The sequence below is a fragment of the Panthera pardus genome, unplaced genomic scaffold (genome assembly GCF_024362965.1).
Source record: "Panthera pardus isolate Hobbes unplaced genomic scaffold, ASM2436296v1 HiC_scaffold_18, whole genome shotgun sequence".
Classification (NCBI taxonomy): domain Eukaryota; kingdom Metazoa; phylum Chordata; class Mammalia; order Carnivora; family Felidae; genus Panthera; species Panthera pardus.
Genome location: NW_026526743.1, coordinates 2,816,354 through 2,841,612, shown reverse-complemented (window position 1 = coordinate 2,841,612; position 25,259 = coordinate 2,816,354). Strand labels below are relative to the sequence as shown.

The window sequence follows — 25,259 nt, the reverse complement described above, 5'->3', positions numbered from 1 at the left end:
CCTTTGTGGTAGTCGTTGGGGGAGGGGAGGGCACCCTGGTAAACGTGGTAGGGCAGGAGGCGATGCAGGGCATCCTCGAAGGAGGGGAAGGCTGTCTTGTAGTCAGGGTGCAGGACGGAGCCCTGATGTTTGTGCAAATGTTCCAGGAAACTGGGGGGTGGGGTGGGGTGGGGAGAGACGGCACGCACGCACAGGCACACGTGCGCGAGCACACACACACACACACACACACACACACACACACAGAGCTGGTGGTGAGGCCGGGAGAAACCAGGTCCCGGCCCCGAGCCCCCGGGGGCCCCCAGTGCCCACAACCGGGGAAATGTCCTAATGCGTGCTGAGCAGCCTCGTTCTGTCTCACGGACTCTGGCAACAGCCCAAGGGAGGAGGCGCGCTCACTGTCCCCACTCTACAGATGAAGGACTCGAGGCCCAGAGGAGTGACCTGCCTCCACCCAGGGGACTCAGGGCGAGGGAGAGGCAGGGCTGGGAGCCGGAGGCCAGGGCTTCGAGCGCCTCCTCCCATGCTCTACTGTTCTACCGTCTCCTGCCGCCAGGGGTCAGCACGTCCCCAGTCTGCCTCGGTCCCAACCGCAACCCTGGGAAGGGGCGGTTGGGAGGTGGGCGGGTAGGATCCAGTTCTCTCCAGGGCTGTTTTCTACCACAGCCCGTAGCGGTGACTTCTATCGCTTTATGGTGTGACTGTCTCTCCTGTGTTTTCACAGGATCCTTGTCCTGTGTTTTCAGAATCCAGCACAGGACTGGGCCCTGAGTCCTGACAAACACTTGCCGTGGGAGGGCAGACGAGACAGAGCATGCAGGCGAGCGCCGGAGGTCTACCCATCGCCCGCCCAGACCCCCCGCCCACCCAAATGTCCATCTATCCACCCCCACACCCATCCAGGCCCCCCATCGCCCACCCCAACGCCCGTCCACCCAAATGCCATCCGAACAGCCCCGCGGACCCACAACGATCTACGCACCAACCTGGACTCCCATCCACCTCTTCCCTGGAACCCCCGCCCGTCTTACCAGCGTCCAGGAACCCACACCTGTTGCCCTGTGACCGCTACGACTCCCACCCCATTTTCTAGAGAGGAAACCGAGGGTCTGCGGGGGAATCCTATTGGCCCAAATCACACAGCTAACCCCTTCTGAAGGGTGGTCCCCACGGCCTGCTCCCCAGCCTCGGGGAAGGCTGGGGGCGGGGCGCGGGGCGGCAACTCACCAGGCTTCTTTGCTGGGCTGAAGGGTGGGGGGTTTCCTCGACTTGCTCTCGTACTGCAGAAGGAGACCAGCGGGTGAGAGGTATCGGCACAGAGAGGCCTGCCCTCGGCACCCAGATCCCCCTTCTACCTGGCCCTTGGCAAAGGTGAGGGGGCCCATGCCCCCCGCCCGCCCCCCGCGGTGGGGTCCCGGCCCCGGGACCCGCCGCCTGTCACGCTGAACCTGCCTGGCTCTCTCCCACCCCTTCTCCAACGTGGGTATCGGCCTCCCCCCGACTCTGCTGACCGTCTGGAGTCGCCCCCACTTCCCTCTCGGCCACCGGCAGCGATCTGGCCTCCGAGGCCCTCCCAGACACTGGCATCCTGGTCCCTCCACCAGCTGTGTTCTTGCCTTCCCTCCTCCCCCCTCCGCCCTGCACTTCCTGCAGCCGGTCTCTGCCTCAGTCTCCCCCACACTGCTCTGCCCCCCTCCAGTCTGGGCCCCCCATGGCACGACTCCCCGACCCTTCCCTCCTCCTCCAGCCTCAACCTCTCCCGGCTGCCGCCCCCAGGGACCCGCTCGGGCCATCACTCCTGTCATCACGCTCTGTCTCGGGGTCTGTGGCTCTCCGTCCGTCTCATGCTCTCACAGGCGCCACCGGGCTGACCTGGTGTTGGACCCACCGCCCAGACTGGGCACCTGTCGCTTGGCCTCCTCTGTCCCGCGGGACCCTTTCCCGGTTCCCCGGTGACGCCGCTTTGGCCCTAGAGCGCCCCCCACTCTGGTGGCCCCTTACCTGCAGCCCAGAAGACTTCCCCGGCCCAGCCGCGGTGGCCTTGGCCACGCTCAGGGTCGGGAGGTTGCTGGCAAAAGCTTTGCTCTCGGCAGGAAGCAGAGGAGGGAGGCCTGGGGGTGGGGGTGGGGGCAGACCGGGCTCAGGGATCACTGGCACAAAGGCCCCTCCACGTTGTGACCCCCAAGCCCGTGCCCACTTTCCTCTGGTTCTTTGGCCTCGGTAGCCCGGCCTAGCCCTGAACTGAGCGCCCCCTCGGATCGGGGGAGACAGCCCTTCCTCCTGCACCTTCCCTGTCCCGTGAGGTCCGGGTGACCCCTTGGTTCACGCACCCACAGCTCTGCCCCGGCCCGCACCCCCTCCCCCCTGCCCACCCGCCTTCAGCCCCCCCGTTTCTCCTACGTGGGGCTACCTCTCCCCTACCTGCGGTGGCCATGGGTGCCGGGGCAGGGGGATGGCTGGGGGCGGTGGGGGTCCCGGATGGGGCCTGCCCACTGACCAGCACCGAGGCGGTGGGGCTGGCGAGGGGCCCCAGGCTGGCGGAGGTCTGCGGGGCGGCGGGGGCCCCCCCGGCCTTGTTCTGGAGAATGATTCCGGACGGCACCTGAGGACGGGGGACAGGTGGTTGAGGGGTAGGTGGCACCTAGGGGTGGCGGCGGCCGGGCGCCAGGGCTGGGGAGGGTCTCCCCGTCAAGACTGTGCGGGGAGGCCAGGGCTCGCGGGGCGGGCGGTGGGGCTGGTCCCTGCCTCCGATTACCTGGTGAAATCTCTCGAGCAGAGCCTTCGGCTGGGGCAGCGCCGGGAAGGGGGCGGTCACCATCTGGAAGGTCCGAGGAGGCGGTGGGGGGGGCGCTGCGGGCTCAGGGACCAGGTGGAGGGTCGGAGGGGGCGTGGGGGACTTGTGGGGCCCCTGGCCGGGCGGAAACTGCAGCTGGAAGTCAGGCGGCGTCGGGGCCTGCAGCCTGGCGGACGCGTCCGTGGAGGCCACGACAGAGGGGGCCGAGGCGGGCGGGAGGTGGGGGGCCGGGGGCAGCGGCCCCTCCGGGGGCTGGGATGGGGGGCGCAGCGGGGGCTGGGGGGGGCCTGGGGCCGCGGGGGCCGGGGTGCCGGCCGGTGGCGGGACCCCCAGCTGGTTCTGGATGACAAAGATGCCCGGCAGAGTCGGGGGCGCCTGGGGCGGGGGGCAAGGGTGCAGGGTGGGCTCTGAGGGCGGGCGGGACAAGCTCTGGGGCTGGGAGGGCGGGCGGGAGTGGGGGCGGGAGGGCGGGCGGGAGGGGGGCCTGGCGGGATGTGGGGAGGGCAGGTGGGGGCTGTCTCCCAGAGGGGCCTGGTGAGGTAGTGACGGGGACGAGGAGGGGCCTGGGCCCTTGAGTGGAGCCGCTGCCGGGATCTGGGCAGGGGGAGGGAGGGAGAGGGGAGGGGGCGGGGGTCAGAACCAACCTTGGCTCCCGCTGCCCCAGTACGCTGGGCACCCCAGCCGCCCCAAATGACCTCCTCCTGAGCCACCCCTTGTCTCGAGAGAAAGGACTCAGCACGGCTTCTCCTTCCCGCCCCTCGTTTCCGAACAGCCCGCTGCACCCGCCTACGGGTCCCCCGACCCCACCCCTCCACCTGCCCCCACCCCACCTCGGTCCCTTTTCCTCTGATCTCACCCCCTCCCTGGAGGTCCCCTTCCCCCCCCCCCCCCACGCGGGTGAGCTCTGCAGGGTTCGAGGGCAGCAGCAGAGAAAGCAGTGGTGATGGCGGGCGGGCGGGCGGCGGGGGCACCACACCAGCTGCCCAGCGGGGAGGCAGGGGGGCCAGGGAGCGCGAGCAGAGCAGCAAAGGGGAAGGAGGCGGCCGGACAGCGACGGCATCCCAGCCGCCAGCCCCGAGGGGCCTGGCCGTCCGGCTGAGCCGGGAACACGGACACCGGCACCGATGCGGGGGGCTGGGGGCCCCAGAGCGCCCAGGACGAGGGTGGCAACTGAGGGTCAGGGCCAGGGCCCTCTGGACGCCGGCCCAGAGCCGTGGGCCCTCTAAGTGTCCGCGACCTCTGCCCCCGTGTGCCTGCGTGGCCGTGGCTGTGGGCCCACCCGGGGGGCCACGGGTGCGTGTGCCTGTGTGTTTGTGTCTCTCAGACGGGCACACGCGGTCCGGGCACGGGTCTGTTACACGTACACGGTGACCTGGCCTAAAACACACCTCCGACCGAGCGCCTCTGCGCTGTCCCCTTCCCCACCCGCCCCCCCGGAATCACGACCCCAGCCGCCCCCGTCTAACCCGTGAGCACCAGCTGTGTGCCCGCCCCCGGGCTGGCCCCCTTCTGCTGTCACGGGGTCCACACCCCGGGGACAGCCCACACTGATGTATGCACGGACGGCCACCTGCAACCACTTACGCGTGGTCCCTCCACGGGCCTGAAAGCAGAGAAAACGCTGAAACCACTTCACGCGGGGGGAAACGGAGGTCAGGGAGCCGAGACGGGCTGGTCCCGAGTCCCCCTGCCTCACCCCCGCCCCGTGTCTTCCCAGTTGATGGGGAAGGATTCGGGCTCAGAGGGCTCAGGGGACTTCCCGAGGCCACCCGTGCTTCCAGGCTCCAAAGCCGGGGCTCTCTGCCTTGAGCCCCCAACGTGGGCCGACTCATGATGTCAAGCCTCCAGCGCCCTGGACCCTTCCGAGGCTGGCCCTGAAGAACTTCCCGCCGTTCAAACCGAAAGCCCCCCCAAACCAATCAATCCACACCTCCCCGAAGGCTTGCGACCTCTAAGGAGAGATCCGAGAGGCCCTCGGCTCTCACACGGGGCCGGTGAGGTTGTCGCCCGGGTGGGCCCCCTGGCCTGGGGGCTTTGAAGGGGTCATGACTTTGACCTGGTACGCCGCCCTCTAGGAATCTGGGACGGGAACCATTCAGGCACTTGCTGAATGGTTGGGGGGCGGTATTTACGACAGAGAACGCGGGAAAACAACCCACGTGGCCAGAGCAGGTTCGAGAAGCCCAAGTAAGTGAGGCGGGAAGCTGAGCAAGGTGGCCAGACGACGGCCGGCAAGCTAAGCGAAATGAGAGGAACACATTACCTGACCGCTGGACAACTGGCTACATAAATTATGCACCGTGGACAATGGTTCTGTCTCAATGCTCAGTTTGCTGCATTTGCTAACTGGGCGGCGGTCAAGTCAGAGAACACTCTTGTTCTCGAAGGCTGAGGCATTAAGGAGGAAAGGAGAACGTCTGCGATGGAGACGCATATGCTTCAGCATAAAAACGGACACACCTCGAGAGAACGGAGGATAAAGAGAACACAGCACGCTGCCGACGGGTACATCGGGGCGGCAGCCAAGCTTCCGAGGCGGCCCCCACCGATGCCCACCTCCCTCCTCATTATTCGGTCTCCTCCCACCCTGGGTCTCGTCCCAGGGTTAGTCTCTGGGACCAACAGATTTGGCGGAGATGGGCATACACCACTTCCAAGATGCAGTTCTAGAAAAGACCGCGGCTTTCGTCCCAGGACTCTCTGGTGGATCATTTACTTTGGGGGAAGCAAACCTTGGAGCGGGTTTTGAGGTGCCCCTTGGAGAGGGCTGCGTGGGGAGGAGCTGAGGCCATCTGCCGGGGGGGCGTGAGCCCACCCCCTTGGAAGCATAGTCTCCCGCCCCGACAAACCTTCGGATAACGGCAGCCCTAACTGACCTCCTCATGAGAGGCCGTGAGCCAGCAGATTCCAGCTAAGCTGCTTCCAGATTCCCAATCCTCACGAACTATGCGAGGTAAGTTAATGCTTATTGGTTAAAGCCGCTCAGTGTGAGGGGCCAATTTGTTACGCAGCAACAGATAACTGATACATCCGGTTACAGAGCAAAGAACACCCATGGGTTCTCTACAGTTCCTAGAACGTTGCTGTATATTTCAAATCCTTTTTCAACATTTAAAAATAAGAACTAAAAAAATTCGTCCCCTACTCATTAAAAATACAGACAAATACAGGGGCGCCTGGGTGGCTCAGTCGGTTGAGCGTCTGACTTCGGCTCAGGTCATGATCTCACGGTCCGTGAGCTCGAGCCCCGCGTGGCGCTCTGTGCCGACAGCTCAGAGCCTGGAGCCTGCCTCGGATTCCGTGTCTCTCTCTCTCTCTCTCTCTGCTTCTCCCCTGCTTGTACTCTGTCTCTTTCCCTCTCAAAAATAAACATTAAAAATGAAAAAAATATATGTATACAGACAAACACAGCACCCCCCACTCCCCAACCAAGTCAAAAAAACCAAATGATAACACGGGGGGAAACAGTTGTAATTCAGAGCATATGCCATCAGCCTCCAGAAATCACTAACAACCAGCAAGAACAAGGGGCAAAGGGCATGATCAGACAGCGCACAGAAAAGGAAACACAGAGGCTCATCCATTTCGAGAGATGCTCAACCGCGCTTGTAACCAGAGAAATGCACACCAAAAGCGTCCCGTGGACCCATGTTCACGTCCATCCCTGCGGAGGAATACGGAGGAACACCGCCCAGCTGCACCAAGGGATCCAGGAAACTCTCCGCCGGCTACCAAGACGGGCCTAGAATGTGCTACCTTCTGGGCGGTCGGAGACGGGGGAGAAACATAAATCCACACGTAACCCCGGCGGCGCACGCGCGGAACACGGAAGTCTATACGCCAAATAAGGAATTGTGGTTTCCTGCAGGGGCCGGTGGGTTGGGAAGGTAGGCCTGGGGTGGGGCTTTAAAACGCTAAGAACTGCTTTCGGATGATTGAGCCATGTGCACAGAACACCTAACGCTAAAAATTGGAAATGTTTTATTTTATTTATTTTTTGGTTTGTTTTTTTTTTTGGGGGGGGGGGGCACAGCGAGCAGGGGAGGGGCAGAGAGAGAGGGAGAGTGGGAGAGAGAGAATCCCAAGCAGGCTCGTTCCACGCCATCAGCGCAGAGCCCGACGAGGGGCTCGAACTCACGAAAACCGTGAGATCGTGACCTGAGCCGAAATCAAGAATCAAGACGCGTAACCGACTGAGCCACCCAGTCGCCCCCAAATTAAAAAAATGTCTGAAATGGGTTGGGGGAGAAGATCAGGCTGAAAGAAAACTTCACGACACCCCCCCCCCCCCCAAATGTTACCGGCGGCCCCTGCACGGACTGATTTTCCTTCTTCGTTCTTTTCCGTGTTTTAGAAATTCTCGAAATCGGCACGAAAGGAGTCTTCCGGTCATGTTTTTAAAAACTACCACACGAGGGGACCGTGCACCAGGAGAGTCCCACTGCCCAGATGTAGACGGCGTTCGTGCCGAATTCGGAACATCCCGCGGCCTGGCCAGGAGCCATCGGAGGAGGCTTCAGGGGCAAAAGCCCACGAAGGCACAATCGCTTCAACGCCTTCCATAAAGTGCTTGGGAAGCACATACGCTCTCTGATCTAGAAGTTCCATTTCTAGAAACGTACCCTGCAGGCATTTTCACACCACCGTGCAAAGCCTGGGTACCGGCATATTTATAGAAACGCTGTTTGCTCAGGAAGCCACCTTCGTATTCTCTCCAACAGGGAACCACGTCGATAAATAACGAAACTACAGGGCACTGGAGCCCACGGGCCGACGGGGCCAGCCTGGCCTGCCTGGCCTATCATTCCATATATAGCCCACAAGCTAAGAAGAGGCTTGTTTTGTGTGTGTGTGTGTGTGTGTGTGTGTGTGTGTGTGTGTTTTACATTTTTAGATGGCGGCATAGAAATCAGGAGGAGAATATTTTGTGACTGGTGACGATAATAGGAAATTCAAAGTTCAGTGTCCATAAATAAAGTTTTATTGCAACACGGCCACGTTCACTCGTTTACGTGCGCTCTGGGGCCGCGACAGAGACCGCAAGGCCCCAAATGGTTACTACTGGCCCTTTACGGAGCATCTGCCCGGCTTCTGTCATCTTGTGGCATTTTCAACACGCCTGACCCCGTTTGAGCATTTTAACACGTATGAACTTACTCCTCACCACAACCCTGTGACGTAGATGCTCTTATCATCACCCTTGTTTTACAGGGAAGGAAACTGAGGCACAGAGAAGTCAGTCACCTGGCTAGGGTCGCAGCCTTGGAAGGGGCAGGGTGGGGTTTCCAGAGTCCCCACGCCTGATGACTGCCCCACGGCTGTTCTCCTGGACGGTGGTTTTCAAACCACACCCAGTGCCTATTGGTTAATGGTTGTGACCAGCCCGGTCATTTTAGTGGGGTTGTGACCAGCATTTAAAAAGAACGGAGGAGGGGCGCCTGGGTGGCTCAGTCGGTTAAGCGGCCGACTTCGGCTCAGGTCATGATCTCGCGGTCCGTGAGTTCGAGCCCCACGTCAGGCTCTGTGCTGACAGCTCAGAGCCTGGAGCCTGTTTTGGATTCTGTGTCTCCCTCTCTCTGACCCTCCCCCGTTCATGCTCTGTCTCTCTCTGTCTCAAAAATAACTAAAATGTTAAAAAAAAAAAAAAAAATTAAGGGGCGCCTGGGTGGCTCAGTCGGTTAAGTGTCTGACTTCAGCTCAGGTCATGATCTCGCGGTCCACGAGTTCGAGCCCCGCGTCGGGCTCTGGGCTGATGGCTCAGAGCCTGGAGCTTGCTTCCGATTCTGTGTCTCCCTCTCTCTCTGCCCCTCCCCCGTTCATGCTGTGTCTCTCTCTGTCTCAAAAATAAATAAACGTTAAAAAAAAAATTAAAAAAAAAAGAATTAAAAAGAACGGAGGAGGGGCACCTGGCTGGCTCGCTCAGGAGAGCACGTGGCTCTTGATCTTGGGGCTGTGAGTTTGAGCCCCAAGTTGGGTGCAGAGATTACTTAAAAATACAATCTTTAAGGGGCACCTCGGTGGCTCAGTCGGTTGAGTGTCTGACTCTTGGTTTCGGCTCAGGTCACAATCTCGCGGTCTGTGAGTTCGAGCCCCGCGTCGGGCTCTGTGCTGACCGCTCGGAACCTGGGGCCTGCTTCGGATTCTCTCTCTCTCGGCCTCTCCCCTGCTCACGTTCTGTCTCTCCCTCCCTCTCGAAGATAAAGAAACATTAAAAAAAAAATAAAAGTCTGCAAGTCAGGGGTCCGAGAGGTATCGCTGAACGGGCAAAGCAAGATACAGGAGAACAGGATGGGGCGCTTCTGTGTGTAAACGCAAAGGGAAAGTGTGCGCCCACCTTGCACACACACAGGGGCTCTCGCATCTCCCTGGGTCCAAGTTCAGACAACGAGGGATGCTGGCCAAGTGCACAGGGGCGGTTCGCAGCCCAGGTGATTCGGTTCCCCAAGCGACACACGGCAACCCCTGAAGATCTCCATGGTTGTCCCCACTGGACAAGGGGTGTTACTGGCAACAAGGAGGCGGAGGCCGGGGATGCTACCCCACGCGCCACAGAGCACGGGACGGCCCCCCACGATGAAGAACGACCCGGCCTCAAACGTCCGCGGTGCCTGCCCTATGACGCCACAAGGTGGCACTCTACAAAGAAACTGCCGCCGGGCGGGGGGGTGGGGGGGGGTGTCTATATGCGGAAAGGGCCAGAAATCCCACGAAAAGGAAGACTCGCTGGAATTAACCGTATACACTTCTTTTCTTTATAAGCTGTATTTTTTTTAAGTTTATTTTGAGAGAGAGAGAGAGAGTGAAAGTGAGCAGGGGAGAGGCAGAGAGAGGGAGACGCAGAATCCGAAGCAGGCTCCGGGCTCCGAGCTGTCAGCCCAGAGCCCGACGCGGGGCTCGAACTCACGGACCGCGAGATCGCGACCCGCGCCAAAGCCGGATGCCCAGCCGATGGAGCCACCCAGGCGCCCCAAACTGAATTTTTTAAACCACACGCAAGTAACGCTTTTTGAATAACGGCGACAACGGTGGTGGCTTTTTTTTTTTTTCCCCAGAGCCCGCTATAAACAATACACGGGAGGCTTTGCGCTCCCTGAGCGGGATGGTCAGTGTTCCGTCCCTGAAGATACAGCCCCCTCAAGGGACAATTTCAAGAGCCGGGGTATCGATGACAAAATCAATCCCCTCATCTGGACGTCCCTGCGGAAGGCTGGCCACGAAGCAGGTGCCTGGGGGACGGGGGCCGCACGAAAGAACCACCTGATGGCAGCCTTCCGGCCTGGGGACGGGCCTGGCACACGAGCGTGCACGCGTATCGCAAGTCGGGACCCGGCTGACGTTTCCGTGTTGCCTTCATGCTTCAGTCCGTCCGCTCGCCCACCTGTCCGCCGGGTCAGCCCCCCACCCGCCCACCCACCTACTTGCTCAGCCAACAGACGTCTGTCCAGAACCTCCCATCATGCCATGCGCTCTCGTAGGCACAAAAGCCACAGCCCGCCTACACAGCGCAGACCCGTGTGTGTGTGTGTGTGTGGTGTGTGTGTGTGTGTGTGTGTGTGACTGGGAACCAGCTTCCATGCACACTGTCCTTCTCCAAGGTCAGCCACGGCACCGTTACCACTGTTCCCGCCCATGGCACGTATCTGCTCCCCGAATGCCTGCTCCGTGCCGAGCGCCCGTGAGGCCGGTGGCCTCGTGCCCATTTTGCAGATGAGCCAACTGCGCCTCGGAGCCCCCGACGCGAAGCAGAGCCGCGATTCACGCTCGGCTCTGGCTTCCTGCATCCCTCGGGTGTTTCTGGCAACAAACCGTCAGGGTTCGAATCCAGGCCCTACCAGCTGGGGAGCCGCGGGCAAGCGACTGCCTCGCCCTGTGCCTCTGCTTCCTCACCTGTAAAATGGGGATAGTCGCACCGCCTACCTGAGGGAGGTTTCAAGGAGCTAAGGCTTCTAAAGCGTCTGGAACAGCACGCAGAAGCGCGGGAAAACCTGGGTGTGCGAGCATAATTCGTCCCGGAAACACGCTTGTAATCCAAAGCACTCGTAGAGCAAAGTGAATTTCGAGAACCACCGGCCCAGTTGTGATCGTGGGACGTTCGGCGTCACGTACGACCCGGGCTGCGAGACCTCGCTCGCCTAGCAAGTTACAATTTATTAGAAATGTCCGCTAACACAAGGGCCCGCGAGGGACGCTCCCAGGATAAGTTACTCACGATCCAAGGTCTCACCGTAAGAGAAATGGTGTCGTTCACGAAGCTATTCCCATAATGCCCTCCTCCTCGTGCCTCTGATCCTGAAGCGAGCTCCAAACCGTCCCCTGAATCCGTCTACTTGCCTCCACCATCACTGTGACCACCCCTTTGAAGCACTGTCCTTGTCCTTCTCCCATGAGGATCTCTGGACCTCCATTCACATGGCCCACCAAACCACTCTCCAGTGGAAGCCAGAAGGATCACTGAAAATCATATAATCAGACAAGGCCATGGCCCCCTGACTGCCAGGGCCCAACTCATTGGCCCACGAGGCACCACAGAACTCTCTGACCCTATCTCGCTCCACCCCCGCCCCCCGCACTCCAGCCTACTTTCCATTCCTTGGCATCCCAAGTTGGCCCTGGCCTCAGGGCCTTTGCACATGCTATTTCCCCACAACTTCTCCTTCTTCGGGCCTCAGCTCAAATACTTCCTCCCCCCAGAGGCTGTTCCTGCTCACTCAGCCTAGAGCAGGACCCTCGCCAGCCTCCTCACGGGCAGCCCGCTGCCTTCAATGCTTCCATCTAGCAGGCTGTTTCACCTGCGGCTGAACCGCGTCTCCTCCCAGAACGTTCTCTCCCTTTGATTCCACTGGGGCGTACTCGGCACAGAGCCAGCACCGGCGGGGCTGTTTCGTACGTGTGTTTCGTTTCTTCAATAAATGATTTCCTCCGTTGGTTTATTCAATACAGGCTCACTGAGTGTCGGCTGTGTGCCAGGCACTGTTCTGGCCACTGGGGATACGGCAAAGAGACAACGGACAAAACTCTCTGCCCTCGTGGAGTTTACAGTATGGCGAGAACCGTGTAAACAAGGACACTAGACAGTCGGTCACACGGCCGCAAGTGCTACGGAGAAACACGAACCAGGCAAGGGCCAGGGCGGGCTGGGCTGCGGAGGGAGCAGGCTATGGCCTGAGACGATGTGGCTGGGGAAGGTCGTGAGGAGTAAGGAGGGTGACCAAACGCGTCCTGGTTTGCCCGGGACGGTCTCAGTTTTAAAACGACGAAGTCCTGGGGCACCTGGGTGGCTGCGTCGGTTGAGCGTCCGACTTTGGCTCAGGTCGTAATCTCGCGGCTCGTGAGGTCGAGCCCCGCGTCGGGCTCTGTGCTGACGGCTCGGAGCCCGGAGCCTGCTTCGGATTCTGTGTCTCCCTCTCTCTCTGCCCCTGCCCTGCTTGCACTCTGTCTCTCTCTCTCTCTCTCTCTCTCTCTCTCTCAAAAATTAACATTAAAAATAAGATAAAATAAAAAAGTCCTGCCTTCTAAGAACGTCCTCGGTACTAGGTAAACTGGAATGACTGCTCACGGCAAATGTGTGCCGTGGCACCCACAGCGCTCAGAGGAGATCCTACGAACCCCCTGGAACGGCGGACCATGGAAGCTGCTTCCTGAAAGGCCCGTATCTGGCCCGTTCCAGAAACACTGCTCCCAATGTGAGTTGCTCCCACGCCGGGCGCCTTCTGGCCTTTGGTCCCCTCCCCCACTTCTGCTTCTCCTCTCGATGCAGACATGGCCGGATCCCATCTTGGTCTCGTGTCCTCCTAGACCGTGACTCTGGACCGGATCCCGCTCTCCCCCAACGGGGACAATAAAAAAAAAAAAAAAAAAATGATAATGGCGGATACCTACCGCCTGCTTACTCCGGGCTAAGCCTATGGTAGCTCGTTTACTCCTAACAGACCCGTAAGAACCTATTATCCCCATTTTGCGCAAGAAGAAATCGAGGCTCAGCGGGTACGGGGCTTTGCTCTGGGTCAGCACAAGGCCGGGCACCTATTAAGTGCCCTCGTTCCCCAAATATCTGTTTCAGGAAAGAAGAAACTGGTTGCTGAAGGTCACGGGGCAAGTAGCAGAACCTGAGAGTGAAATCGTGGTCGTCTAAGGCCAAAGCCCATGATGCTTTCTGCCACCCTCACCTTGCTGACGTTATCTCCTCCTCCTCCCCTTGCCTATGCTCATCGACCTATCCACGAGTCCTTCTTGAACGAGTATAACATCGACGCCAGAAAAGCACTCCCACGTGCTTATGGCTCACGTGAGACAAAGGCCAACGTTCCTCATATGTAAAGAGTTGCTACAAATCAACAAGAAAATGGCCAGGAACCCAAATTTTCAATGGCAAGGGGTACGAGCAGGCGATTCCACGGAAAGCACAAACAGCTCTACGTCTACGAACACCTGCCCAATCCCGTGGTCAGAAACGCAAACCGAAACAAGGCGAGAAGCTGCTTTTCACCCGGCAGACGGGCGAAGTTCAATACGCTGCTGAGGCCGTGCAGAAACGGGCACAGACGACATACCGCTGTTAAAGGGTGCCCTGATCGATACTCCACAGAGGGCGATCTGGCACCACCCGTCACAACCACAGACGCCTGTGACAGACCCGGCGCTTTCCTTTTTTGAGAACCCGCCCCGCGAAGTGACGTACAGACGGTGATGCTTTGCCGCTTGGTAATTCAGCCAAAGGCTGGAAAGGACCTAGCTGCTCGGCAACAAGGACCGGTTAAATAAATGCCAGCCCGTCGGCACGGCGGAGAACGGCGCGGTCCACGAAAGAATGAAGCAACGTCTCCGAGATGAGTCCCTGAACGAGAGAATGTGCAAAACCGCATGAGGAGTGTGCTCTTGCTTTTGTACCAAGTGGGAAGAAAAGAATCCATGCGCCGCCTTGCCTGTCCACGCGTGGACAAGGATGCACAGAACCGCCCCGGGGAGGCAGGGCGGGAATCCGTGGCTCAGGAGAAAGGGCTTTTCAAGCTACATCTCCGGTTATCTTTTGAGATGCGAACCCTCTGACCGTGTTACTCCTCCGGAGGCGAAAATGGTCACTCCGGAAAGAAGTGCCTGCCGTGTGCACCCCGTGTCCCTGCCTACGGTGTGGGCTCCCCCAGGCCTGGCTCTGGTCCTAGGAGTCCACGGCTGCCAGGAGACCCTCAGGAAGGATCTGGGGAGCGAAGGGACACCTTTCCCAAGCCAGCGAGGCAGAGAGGCAGGCAGGGCAGCCAGAGCGAGGGGGAGGGGGGGAGCAGGAAGGAGGGGTTTGCAGGGGCAAGGCTCGGTCTGAGCTGGGGCAGAGGCTGCTGGGGTTCATCTACCTGGGGGGCCGGCGCCGGGGAAGCCTGGCTGTCGGGGGCCTGAGGGCCGAGGCCAGCTCCTTTGGCGGTGGGGGTGGTCGGGGCTGGGTCTTGGGCGGGAGGCGGGGCGCTGACTATGACCGAGGCGGGCACGGAGAGGTGGGGGCCGTCTGCGGAGAGGGGCTGCTGGCTCCTCTCCTGAAACGGGCAGCCCGCACAGGGTCAGAAGGTCACCCCACGGCCCCCGCAGCCTCCCCACCCCAAGATCCCGGCCTCCCCAACGTCCCAGAGCAGGGGGTGGTGGGGACCGGGTGCAGGGGCACCGAGAGGCCGGGTGCAGAGGCCGGGGCGGCTCGGAGCCCAGGATCCGGGCACCAGGGAGCCTGCTGCCCCAGCAAGTTCGTTTCGCTCAGGTCCCGTCAGTCCTCCGGCTCCACCTCGCCCGCGGCCTCCCGCCCCATCTGTCTGTCTGCCCATCTGTCTGTCTGTGTCTTGCCCGGCTCTCTCTGATTCTCATCCCCTCCAGCAGGAGAGCAGACAGTCAGCCTGTCCGCCAGTCAGTCCCCCTCCTCGTCTTTCTGTCGGGCTGTCCCCTCGGGGACGCACGCATCACCGGGAGCAGGGAGTGCCGCTCTGAGACGCCCTCCCAAGCCCACCAGACGCCCCCCTCCCAGTCGCTGCCTCCCCTCCCCCACCCCCTGCACACACACACACACACACACACACACACACACACACACACACACACCCCTTGAGCTCCAGCTCCTGGCCCCTCCCCACAGCACACACCCCCTGTCCGCGCCCCTCCCCGGCCACTTACCTGCGGCAGGAACATCTGCAGGGAGTCCTGAGTGAGGATGGCCGCGGTGGCGGCAGAGGGTGGCTGTCCCAGGACGATCTTCTCTGGGCTGGACGCCAGGCCCGGGCTGGGCTGGGGGGTGGTGGCCTGAGGCGGGGCGGCGGCCTGAGGGGCGGGGGCCTGGGGGGGGGGCTGCTGCGCCGGTGGCTGCTGGAGGCCCAAAGGCAGCGGTGTGCTGGCGGCCGGTGGCGCCTGGGGGGCCGTCTGGACCGCGAGGACGGGCGCGGCCTCCCCGGTGGCGGCCGGGGGGGCCGGCTGCACCAGCCCGTCGGGGGCGTTGAGCATGGCCACGGCGCTGGGAGGCAGGGTGACCCCCTGGAGGACGGTGGTGGCCGCGGGGCCCGTGGGCGCCGGCTGGCTCTGAGTGGGCAGGCTGCCCGCGGCCAGCGACACGGGCATCTGGAAGAGCGCCGGCTGGCCCACCTGGATGGGGGCGGCCGAGAGGATATGGGCGGCGCTGTGGGCCCCCGAGTGGGGGGCCAGCACGGGGCCCAGGCTCAGAGGGCCCGCCAGGTTCTGGTTGGTGAGGATGGGGTTTGCGATGAGCTGTCCGCCCGCGTGGGGGGCCGCGGCCGCCAGGATCTGCCCGCCTACGTTGGTGGGCAGGGCCGACAGCGTCTGGGGCAGCTGGACGGCGGGCGCCCCCGGCAGCAGGAACTGGTTCTGGCCCGGCAGCATGTGCTGGGCGGGGATGACGATGCTGCTGCCCTGATTCAAGAGGTGGACGCTCATGGGCTTGCTCAGGGCCCCGGGCGGCTGAGGCGGGGCGGCCCCCGTCGTGGTGGCCGGAGGCTGCTTGAAGACGTTGGCCTGCAGGGCCGGCGCCGGGAAGCCCGACAGCACCACGTTCTGGCCGGCCTTGCCCGCTGCCATGAAAGTCAGGTTCTGGGGGGCCTTGGGCGGCTGCGGGAGGCCCCCCGCCTCGCCCTGGATGGTGAGCGTGGTGCCCGCGGGGGCGAACGGCTTGGGGGTGAGCTGGTAGAGCTTGGGGGGCAGCACGCCGGCGGGCTTGGGCTGGATGGGCGTGGGCGTGCGATGCAGGATCACGTTGGGCGCCGGCACCAGCGGCGACGTGCCGAGGCCGGGGGCCGCCGCGGGCGCCCCGCCGGCCGCTGCGGGGGCGGCCCCGGCCCCTCCGAACACCGAGTTCCCGTTGAGCGTGGTGGCCACGGCGGTGGGGAGGTTCTTCTGAATGACCAGGCCCGCCCCCTGGGGCGAGACGCCGGCCGACGCCAGGGTCACCGGCTCCGAGGGGCCGGCCGCCGAGGCCAGGTAGCCGCTGACGGGCACTTGCTTGGCCAGGAGCTGGGAGGTGGGTGGGTTGAGTGCCATGACCGGCTGGCCCACCACCTGGATGGGCGCCAGGCCGAGCGTGGCCGCCGCGGCGCCCCCGGGGCTGCCGTTGGGCAGGCCCTGGAGGCCCGGGATGGGCTGGAGGGTCACATTGCCCAGGCCCACGGGCTGCAGGAAGGGCTGGACGCTCAGCGCTTTGTTGACCACGTCCTGGGGCGGCACCAGGGCCTGGTGGGTCAGCACGGCGGGGGGGGCCTGCAGCCCCAGCAGGTCGGTGCCCCCCGGGAACAGGGCCTGGGGCCCAGCGGCCACGGCCGCGGCCCCTCCGGCCCCCGCCGGGCCCGCCCCGCCGTCCGCGGGCTGCAGGGTGGGCAGCTGGAAGGGGCCCAGGTCCAGCTCGGCCTCGGCCTCGAGGGTCTGCTCAGTGATGTTGGCCTCCTGGAGGCTCTGCTGGAGGATGTCGCAGGGCTGGTCGGCGCCCCCTCCGCCCCCCGCCGCCGCCCCCCGCAGCAGGCGAGCCCAGGATGGCATCTTCCAGGAAGTCTAGGTCCACGCTGGGGGCCGGCTGCGTGGGCTCCGGGCTCAAGTGGTTGCCAGAAGCTTCTTGCACGTGGAGCTGGAGGCCGGGCGAGGTGGGGAGGGAAGAACAGAGGTTAACAAGGGGCTGGCGCAGGGCAGGGCTGACGCACAGGGCACTCGGTGCCGGCGCGGCCAGAGAGAACGCTTCACCTGGACGTGGCCGCCGCCTACGTTCGAATCCCGGCCTCCGCCGGGCCCTGCCGTGCAACCCAGGGCTTGCTTTCCCCGGCCTCGCTCTCCCCATCAGCACGCATCAGCGGAACGGAATGAAAACTCTTCTCGAAGGAGCCATGAAGGCCCATAAAACCTCCACGTGCAGCTCCCACGCTCAGAAGCGCCCCGAAGGCCGCCAACGCCTTCCTAACCCTTTTGGTAGCAAACCCTGACCAAAAGTGACTACGGCGCTCTCGGGGAGAGCCACAATTTGCCCACGTGACGTGCCCCTTCCGGAGGCGGACCGTGGAGAGGCGAGCGAGCGTGTCACGTGACGTCCCGCATCACTTTCCCGGAACCCCCGAAAGGACCCGGAGTTCTGAAACACGCCCGGCCCCCAAAGCCTCCGGATCGAAGACCGGGGTTGTGTTCGTTAGGGACAGCGGCAGCTACCGTCAGGGGCCTTACTTTGGGCCGGCCGTGCTGAGTTGGACACATCTTCAGCGCCTTCCACGCTGTCCCGGATTGCGATCCAGGCACGTACGATCGAGACACGCACGGATATTTGAGCAAATGTGGCACAAGCGAGAATTGTGCGCCCCCACCCTCCTTTCCCAGACGGAGAGAGGGGACTGCTTGGCGGGATGTGGCTCCCGATCAGCCCCCAGCCCAGACCCGCACGGTTCTGAGTTCTTAACCACTTAAATGGCCACAACCAAACCTGCCTCCTAGGACGGTCGTGACCTTCACGGACATCACACGCAGGGGGCTTGAAGCCGGACCAGGGGCTTCACGGGTGTTAAAAAAGGATGGTGGGGGGCACCTGGGTGGCTCAGTCGGTTGAGCGTCCGACGCTTGATTGCGACTCAGGTCAGGAGCTCATGGTTCGTGAGACTGAGCTCCGTGTCTGGCTCTGGGCTAACAGCACGGAGCCTGCTTGGGGTTCTCTCCCTCTCTCTCGGTCCCTCCCCTACTCTCTAGATAGATAGATAGATAGATAGATACATAGATAGATAGATAGATACATAGATATTTACATAGATAGATAGATAAATAAATAAAAGAAACTTAAAAAGGATGGCAACATGACTAATCGCAAAGTCAGAATCCAGGCTCGTCACCGTTCCTGGGTCTATAAAGGGTCAAATAAAGGTTTATTGGTCAGGTTCTAGATTAATCATTTATGTTATGAAAGATAAATTATTCAGAACATATTATCACAGCTGTCGTGCGCACTAAGTAAAAATGACCGGAAAGGGCTGGGTAGCACACAGTAAGTGTTAATAAATGACAGTTATGGGGGCGCCTGGGTGGCTCGGTCGGTGAAGCGGCCGACTTCGGCTCAGGTCATGATCTCGCGGTCCGTGAGTTCGAGCCCCGCGTCGGGCTCTGGGCTGACAGCTCAGAGCCTGGGGCCTGTTTCAGATTGTGTGTCTCCCTCTCTCTGACCCTCCCCCGTTCATGCTCTGTCTCTCTCTGTCTCAAAAATAAATAAACGTTAAAAAAAAAAATTTTTTTTTAAATAAATAAATAAATGACAGTTATGACAAGAGGGAGGAGGGAGAAGACAGGAGGAGGAGGGGGAGGGATGAGGCGAAGGGGGGTTGGGAAGGGAGGAGGAAGGGAGAAGCAGCAGAAGAGGAAGAAGAGGGAAGGTCAAGTGGCATGGTCAGGCACACAGTAGGTGCTTAATTAACGTCCACTGCGTTCCCCACTCTGGGCTTTGCCTGGCACCCCTGCCCCCATTTTCCAGATGGAGACTGAGGTCTGCGTCAGTCGATCCCCTTCCCCTGGGGGACACCCAACCACAGCTAAGCAGGGACAGGCCCCCAGGCCCACACACTGCCTGCTCCCTAGACGAGTGTCCCCTGGTGAACCCCAGAGCTGGCCTCTGCCTCAACTCCCCAGAACCTCTCTGTCCCAACTGACCCGAGGCCCCAAAGCCAGGGACCCGGGACCCTCCCCTTCTTCCCGAGGAGCCGGTGGGCAGAGCCAGGGCCACCCCACCCGGTCTCACCTCCACCCCCTGTGGCCCCCCCCACCCTCCTCCAGGCAAAGCACCTCAGGGGTGAACGTGACCCCCTTCCTTCTTGCCGTTAGGGCCTCCCTCCCGCCGGCCGCCTCCAGGGGCACCACGGGCCGTGACTCAGAGCCCGCCCCCCGCCCCCCACCGAACCCCTGAGTCACTTACCCCAGGACCTTCATAGAAGGCACTTTGGGCCTCCCCGGGGTTATCCAGGAGGTCGTCACCATCCAGCTGCAACAAGACCCGCCCCCACCCCAGGTCAAGGTCAGCTGGGCAGCGGGCTGGCCCTGCTCTAGAACAAAAACCAATTTAAAGTCACAGCGGACCAGGGGACCAAGACGGCACCTGGGGCGTCAGCATCGCGGGACACTCTGCCTCCAGAAAAGAGGCCCCAAAGAAAGGGGCTTGGCGGCGTGTCTAAACCCAAGGTGTCCCCGGCACGGAGTCCGAGGCTCTCCCGACGCGCCTGCCTTGAACTCTAGACTCCTGCCTCCGTGCCTCTGCCCAAGCTGAGCCCCGCCTTCAGCCTTCAACCCCAGCACGTCCTTCGGGACCCGACGGACCCGCCACCTTCTCCCAACAACTACCCGTCTCTCCTTACTAAGTCACTCCGTTCTCTACGTGGCCCAAGTGCCCAGCGTGCCCCCCACCCCCCCCCCCCCACCATCTGGGCACCTAGCGCCCATGCCCAGCCTGACTCCGGGAGGGCAGGGACCTGATTCCCAAGGCGCATCTCTGAAACAGCACCTGACGTCCACGGAAGGGCCCACGGAATGTGCATCCACGGCTGAGCCCCCCCCAGTCTCTTTCCACGTGGATGTCTCTCCAGAACCCCGGGCGCCCAGCACCGCCAACGAGGGGCCCCCCTGCGCTCGTGGAATCTGCCCCCCCCCGAACCCCCAGCCTCAGAAGACACAACCCACTCAAATCTAGGAGGCATTCGCACACTCTCCTCCTCAACGACTCCTCCACCAGTGGGTCTAGTCGGCTCTGCCTTCCAGACGGACCCCCAAAGCCAGCGCCCGGAGCCCCCCCTTCAGTGCCCACCCCACGGCCCCGGCCGTCCTCGCCGCCACGCCACAGTCGTCTGACGCTTCTCCTTCCAAGAGGTGGCGCTACATTCCCCTCCCTGTGATCGCGGGCCGGCTCAGTGACTCACTTCTCGCGAATACAGAGTGACTTCGGTGGTGAGATCATAAGAGGCACTGAGCTTCCTCCTGGCCCTGGCCCTTGGGTCACTCACTGTGGGGGAAGCCAGAGTGACACGTCCTGAGGACACTCCAGCTGTCCCTACAGGGAGGCCCATGTGCTGAGGAGCCAAGGCCTCTCTGGCCAACAGCCACAGAAACGCGTCATCGTGGAAGCCCGTCCTCCAGCCCCGGACAAGCCTTCGGATGACAGCGGCCCCGGCCGACATCCTGACTGCGACCTCAGGAGAGACGCCCCCGTGCCAGGGGCACCCAGCGAAGCGGCTGCCCAAGTCCCGACCCTCAGGAACTGTGACAGCGCTAACAAACTTTAAGTCACTAAGCGTCGGGATAATTTGTTACACAGCCCCAGACAACCGATACGACTCCTCATGGCTCAGCCCGCTTCTACTTCCTGCTTTGCTCCAGGCCCCGCGTGACCTGTGACTTTTGTCCGCTCCAGTGTCCCCCCCCCACCAGTTTCCCCTTTGGTCCGGCCCCACCAGCCTTCTTTCTGTTCACTGACCGTAGCATGTTTTCCTGCATTTTTCTGCCTGCCCTTCTGCCCAGAGCAGCATGGGTGCCTCCCTCTGATCCTCCACTTTGGCCTTCAACGTCACCTCCCCGCCCACACTGAAGAAGCCCCCGCCTCCCCTGCACCCTCCGCCCCTCCCCCCCCCCCCCCCCCCCCCCCCCCCGCTTTGTTTGAAACCATTTTGTTGTGCAAGTGACATTCTTATTTTTATCCTGCTCTGCAGGGTGCGGTCGGTGACTGCTTTGTTTCCCCGAGGAAATGTGTACGGTGTGAGGGCAGGGATTTGCCACCTCCTCTGCTCTGGCCATGACCCCGGGGGCTCAGCTCACAGAAGGTGCGAGGCGGAGGTCTACTGAATCCGGGGCACAGGTCTCTCGGCCCCCCAGTTCCACAGCCCCCTACCCCGGGGAGGCCCCTCCCTGCCCCAGCACTCACCTTCTCGGATCCATGTAAGAAGTCATTGAGGGCCTGAGGGTCGCTGAAAGACAGAAGAGGAGAGACACTGAGGAGGTGAAGGGGAGGGAGACGGGAGGGGGGGGCGACAGGGAGGGCAGGAGGAGGCCGTTACTCACCAAATCACGTCTAGTAAGCACCTCCCATCCTCATCATCCATCGCCACTGCACGGGGTGGGGCGGGAAGAGGGCAGGGGACACAAGGTTAGACGTCTGTGCGGCACGCCAGGACCCTCCCTTCAAGGACAGTTCCCTGGGCCCAACGTCCGTGGAAGGTCAGGGTGTCTGTTCCCTGGAGTCTACAGGTGTGGGTGGGGGCCTTCCACCCTGGAAGGTGGGAAGGGGAGCCTTCCAGGAGCCCCGCCGCCCAGAGACGGCTGCCTTTTCCTCCTCCCCGACCTCTTGCCCGGCATCTGATGCCCCCGATGAGGACATTGACTGAGACTACGTGAGCCCTGATCGCATGTGGGCCTGCGCTGAGGCCTTCACACACACGTAACCCTTTCAATCCTCATGGTACCCCCAAGGGGGGGGGGGTCCCGCCATCCCCCACGTCGCAGAGGAGTAACTAGGGACGCGGAGACCGTCATCCATTTCCCAGCCAGCAGGGGGCAGAGCGAGGCCTTGAACGCAGGGTCCGGCCCGGAGCAGGGTGTGGCTGGGGGGGGGGGGGGTCTGCCCTACGCGGGAACAGTCCCGAACCTCACCGAGGATGTGGTGACTGTCGTGGGTTCCCCTCCCCGCGACACACAGACACATAGAAAACCTCACGTGCGCCCCCAGCTGGTTAGAGCCCCTCCCCCATGACAGCATTCTGTGACCCGCCCACCCCCAACCATCACCCCAACTCCCAGGACCCCCCAAGCACTCCGGGGGCATAAAGAAGAGTCTCGGGAAGGGGCTTCTCATAGTTGGTTTGGGGCCTGAGAAGCCGGCAGGCACAGGCTCCCCCCAACACACAGCAATGACTGGCCGCGGGGACCGTCCCTGGAGGTCCTTCCCCGGCTCTCGCTGCCTTTCGCAGGGTGACAACATGTTCTGTCCGGCTCCACATCCCAGCCCCACCAACGCTTCCTTCTTCCGGTGGCCGGCGAGCCCTGCCCTCCCCAACCAGCCCGGGGCAGGAGCTGGGCAGGGAGTGGGGGGAAGCCCAGTCAGGGGACAGAAAGGCAGGACCTGCAAAGCATCTGGAGAAAAGGGGAAAGTGGGGAGAAGATCCCCACCTGCAGCTGGCAGGGAGGCAGGGGGATGGTCCAAATGACCCGGGGCAGGGGGGGGGCGGGGGGCGGTCCAAGGCCGGAGAGGGAGGGGCTAAGCCAGGCTCTGCCAGGAAGGAACTTCCCTCTCCGCCCAGGGGTCAAGGTGGGCCCAGGGAGGTGGAATCAGGGACACACGCCCCTCGGGGCACAAACCGGGACCCTCGGCCGGTTACCTGCGCTACAAACGAATCATGAAGGGAAGGAGGGGGTGTCCACTCCAGGTCTATGCGGGGCCCCCGGCTGGGGACTTGGGGAGTGTCCTTTCGGGGGCCAGCTGTGGAGAGAGAACGAGAGGGAGGCTGTGAGACAGAAAGCCAGGGACAGGGAGGGAGCTGCAGCGAGGAAGGAATGGGTCAAACACAAGTTTAACAGCACGAGAGCCGACACCGGACGTTATCGTGCACGAGACGCGACACGGAGCGCGACGGCTGGCCATACGGTGTCACCTGAGCTGGGCACGAAGCTGGCAATTACACGACATAATTCACTGAGGCTTCGACCTGATCAAACAGTCGATTCTCGTTATCCGAGGCGCCTCCGTTCTGCACGGCCACCTCGGGGACCCGGGGCGGCACTCGGTGCTAGGCCGGGGGGGGGGGGGGCCAAGTGACCAGGGCAGAGCATCGGTATTGATCTGTGGGTTACACGGGTCGGCAGATACGGGATCGCGAATAACGAACATCGACTGGAACGGCCACGGGGAGGGGAGGGTGTCGGCCCGCCGCTGGTTTTAAGGGCTCTACCCACACGAGCCCATTTCACCTTTCCTTTTTGTTTCTTAATGTTTTTATTTTTTTTAATTCTTTTAAAAACCTTTTAAAAATTTTAAAGATTAAAAAAAAAATTTTTTTTTAAATCCCTCTTTATTTTCGAAAGAGAGAGAGCGACAGAGGGCAAGCGGGGGGAGGAAGAGAGAGAGGCGGGGAGACACAGAATCCGAAGGCTCCAGGCTCCGAGCTGTCGGCACACGGCCCGACGCGGGGCTCAAACCCACGAACCGTGAGATCGTGACCGGAGCCGAAGTCGGACGCTTCACCGACCGAGCCCCCCCAGGCGCCCCCGGGATATATACACTTTTATTAGCCCCATTCCACAGAGGGGGAAAGTGAGGCTCAGGCCCGTGATCTCTACTCCCAGGAGCCCTCAACCGGTCAGGGGCCAGGCCGGCTAAGAGTCCCCGCTCTTAGCCACCTATCCCGCGGATGGACGTTCCTCTCGTCAGGCTGTTTTCCTTTCAGAATCTGAAGCAACTATGGCAAAAATGTCAGAAGATGAGACTGCCAGCAGCCTGTTATCATTTCATGAATGCTTGGAATAGTTCAGATTCGAAACAGCGATAAAGGGAGGGGCGGGGAGGGGGGGAGGAGGAGTGGTTGCACCCGGCCCCTGGGGGAGGCCTAGGAAGCAATCCGTCACAAGACCCAGGAACGGGGGATCCTGGGGTCCGTGTCCCATCTACATGCACCGCCTTGGCCTGGCGGTGTTCACAAGCACCCAGCTTCCCACTGGTTCCTTCCCTCCTCCCAGCCTGGACTTTCAGGTGTGGTCCCGGCTCCGCAAACCTCGGGCCAGCAGAACCGCACCCGGGGAGCGCGAGTTTCCTGAACGGGGACTCTCCAGACGGGGGGGGGGGGGGTCCGGGGGTGAATGTCCAGCGGGAGGCTCCTGACGTCTCGCCGAAAAACATTTTCAAGTTTCCTTATTGATTTCGAGAGACGGCGAGCGAGCAGGGGAGGGAGGAGCAGAGAGGACGGGGGGCGGGGGGGGGGGGGGGGGCGGAGAGTCTGAAGCAGGTTCCACGCCGTCAGCGCAGAGCCCCGAGACGGGGCTCGATCCCAGATCCCGGGAACAGCAAGATCGCGACCTGAGCCAAAACCAAGAGCCGGGCGCTCTAACCCACTGAGCCACCCAGACGCCCCAGGAGAATGTTTTCATCCGTGCGTCTTTATTCTGATGGTCACAGCAGAGAAAGGAACGGTGGGGGGGGGGGGGGGACTTTTCGGCGAAAGGAAAACGTTCTGCGTTGGGGGATGCCAGTGAAGGTGCCGGTTAAGTGAGGGGTTTAAACCGTAACGGCTCGGATCTGTGCGTGTATGCTCAAAAACGTGTACATTTTACCTTAAGAAGCTGTAAAAAAAAAAAAAAAAGAAAAGAAAAGAAAGAAATCAACACCAGTAGTGGTAGCGGGGCGGGGGAGAGGCCAGACAGGTGCGGCAGGACGGGTGGGAGCTGGTAAGGCCGCGTGATGGGTACCCGGGGGCTTCGGGTGCTGGTCGCTGGCCATTCTGGGGAGTTTCCACATTAAGAGGAAAACAGCAGGCCAGCGATCAGCTCCGCACCTCTGCCTCCCCCGTCTCCCATCGGCCTGAAGCCAAGAGACGCGGCGTGAAAGGACAGATCCCACCCCCGCTCCGCCGTGCGTGGGCTGGGCGACACCGGGCGGGTGACCTCACCTCTCTGCGCCTCGATGTGTTCCTGGGCCAAAAGCGTATAATCACAGTCCCTGTGTCTCCTCTGCTGGTGGAGAGTCTCTGAGGACAGGGCCCGGGCTGTGGTGCGCACACAGCAGGCACTGGGATCGATACTGCCCTTGATGTCGCTGTTTTGTGAGCCCTGCCAAGCGCGGCCGGCTGATGAGAAAAGGTCAGCCCTGACCCTGCCCTCCTGTCCCCCCATGGTCTCACACTGATTCCCAGGACCTTCCCTGGATCTAGAAGCCCGGGTTCCCGGCCAGCCTGTGTGCCCCGCGACCAGTTACTCATACCCCCACCCCCCCCCACCCCCCCGTGCCTCAGTT

General features: G+C 61.9%; 1 protein-coding gene across 1 annotated transcript in view; it reads right to left on the bottom strand.

Annotated features, from left to right (window-relative positions):
• BICRA (BRD4 interacting chromatin remodeling complex associated protein) overlaps window positions 1-25,259 on the bottom strand; it is an 82,241-nt gene that overhangs the window by 2,376 nt on the left and 54,606 nt on the right. The window contains 12 exon segments of the mRNA XM_053905545.1: window positions 2-150; window positions 1,228-1,280; window positions 2,002-2,111; window positions 2,422-2,602; window positions 2,756-3,388; window positions 14,140-14,316; window positions 14,939-16,762; window positions 16,764-16,886; window positions 19,194-19,259; window positions 21,186-21,228; window positions 21,323-21,368; window positions 22,636-22,736. Coding sequence (XP_053761520.1) covers window positions 2-150; window positions 1,228-1,280; window positions 2,002-2,111; window positions 2,422-2,602; window positions 2,756-3,388; window positions 14,140-14,316; window positions 14,939-16,762; window positions 16,764-16,886; window positions 19,194-19,259; window positions 21,186-21,228; window positions 21,323-21,363 — 3,400 coding nt within the window. The 5' untranslated portion in view covers window positions 21,364-21,368; window positions 22,636-22,736.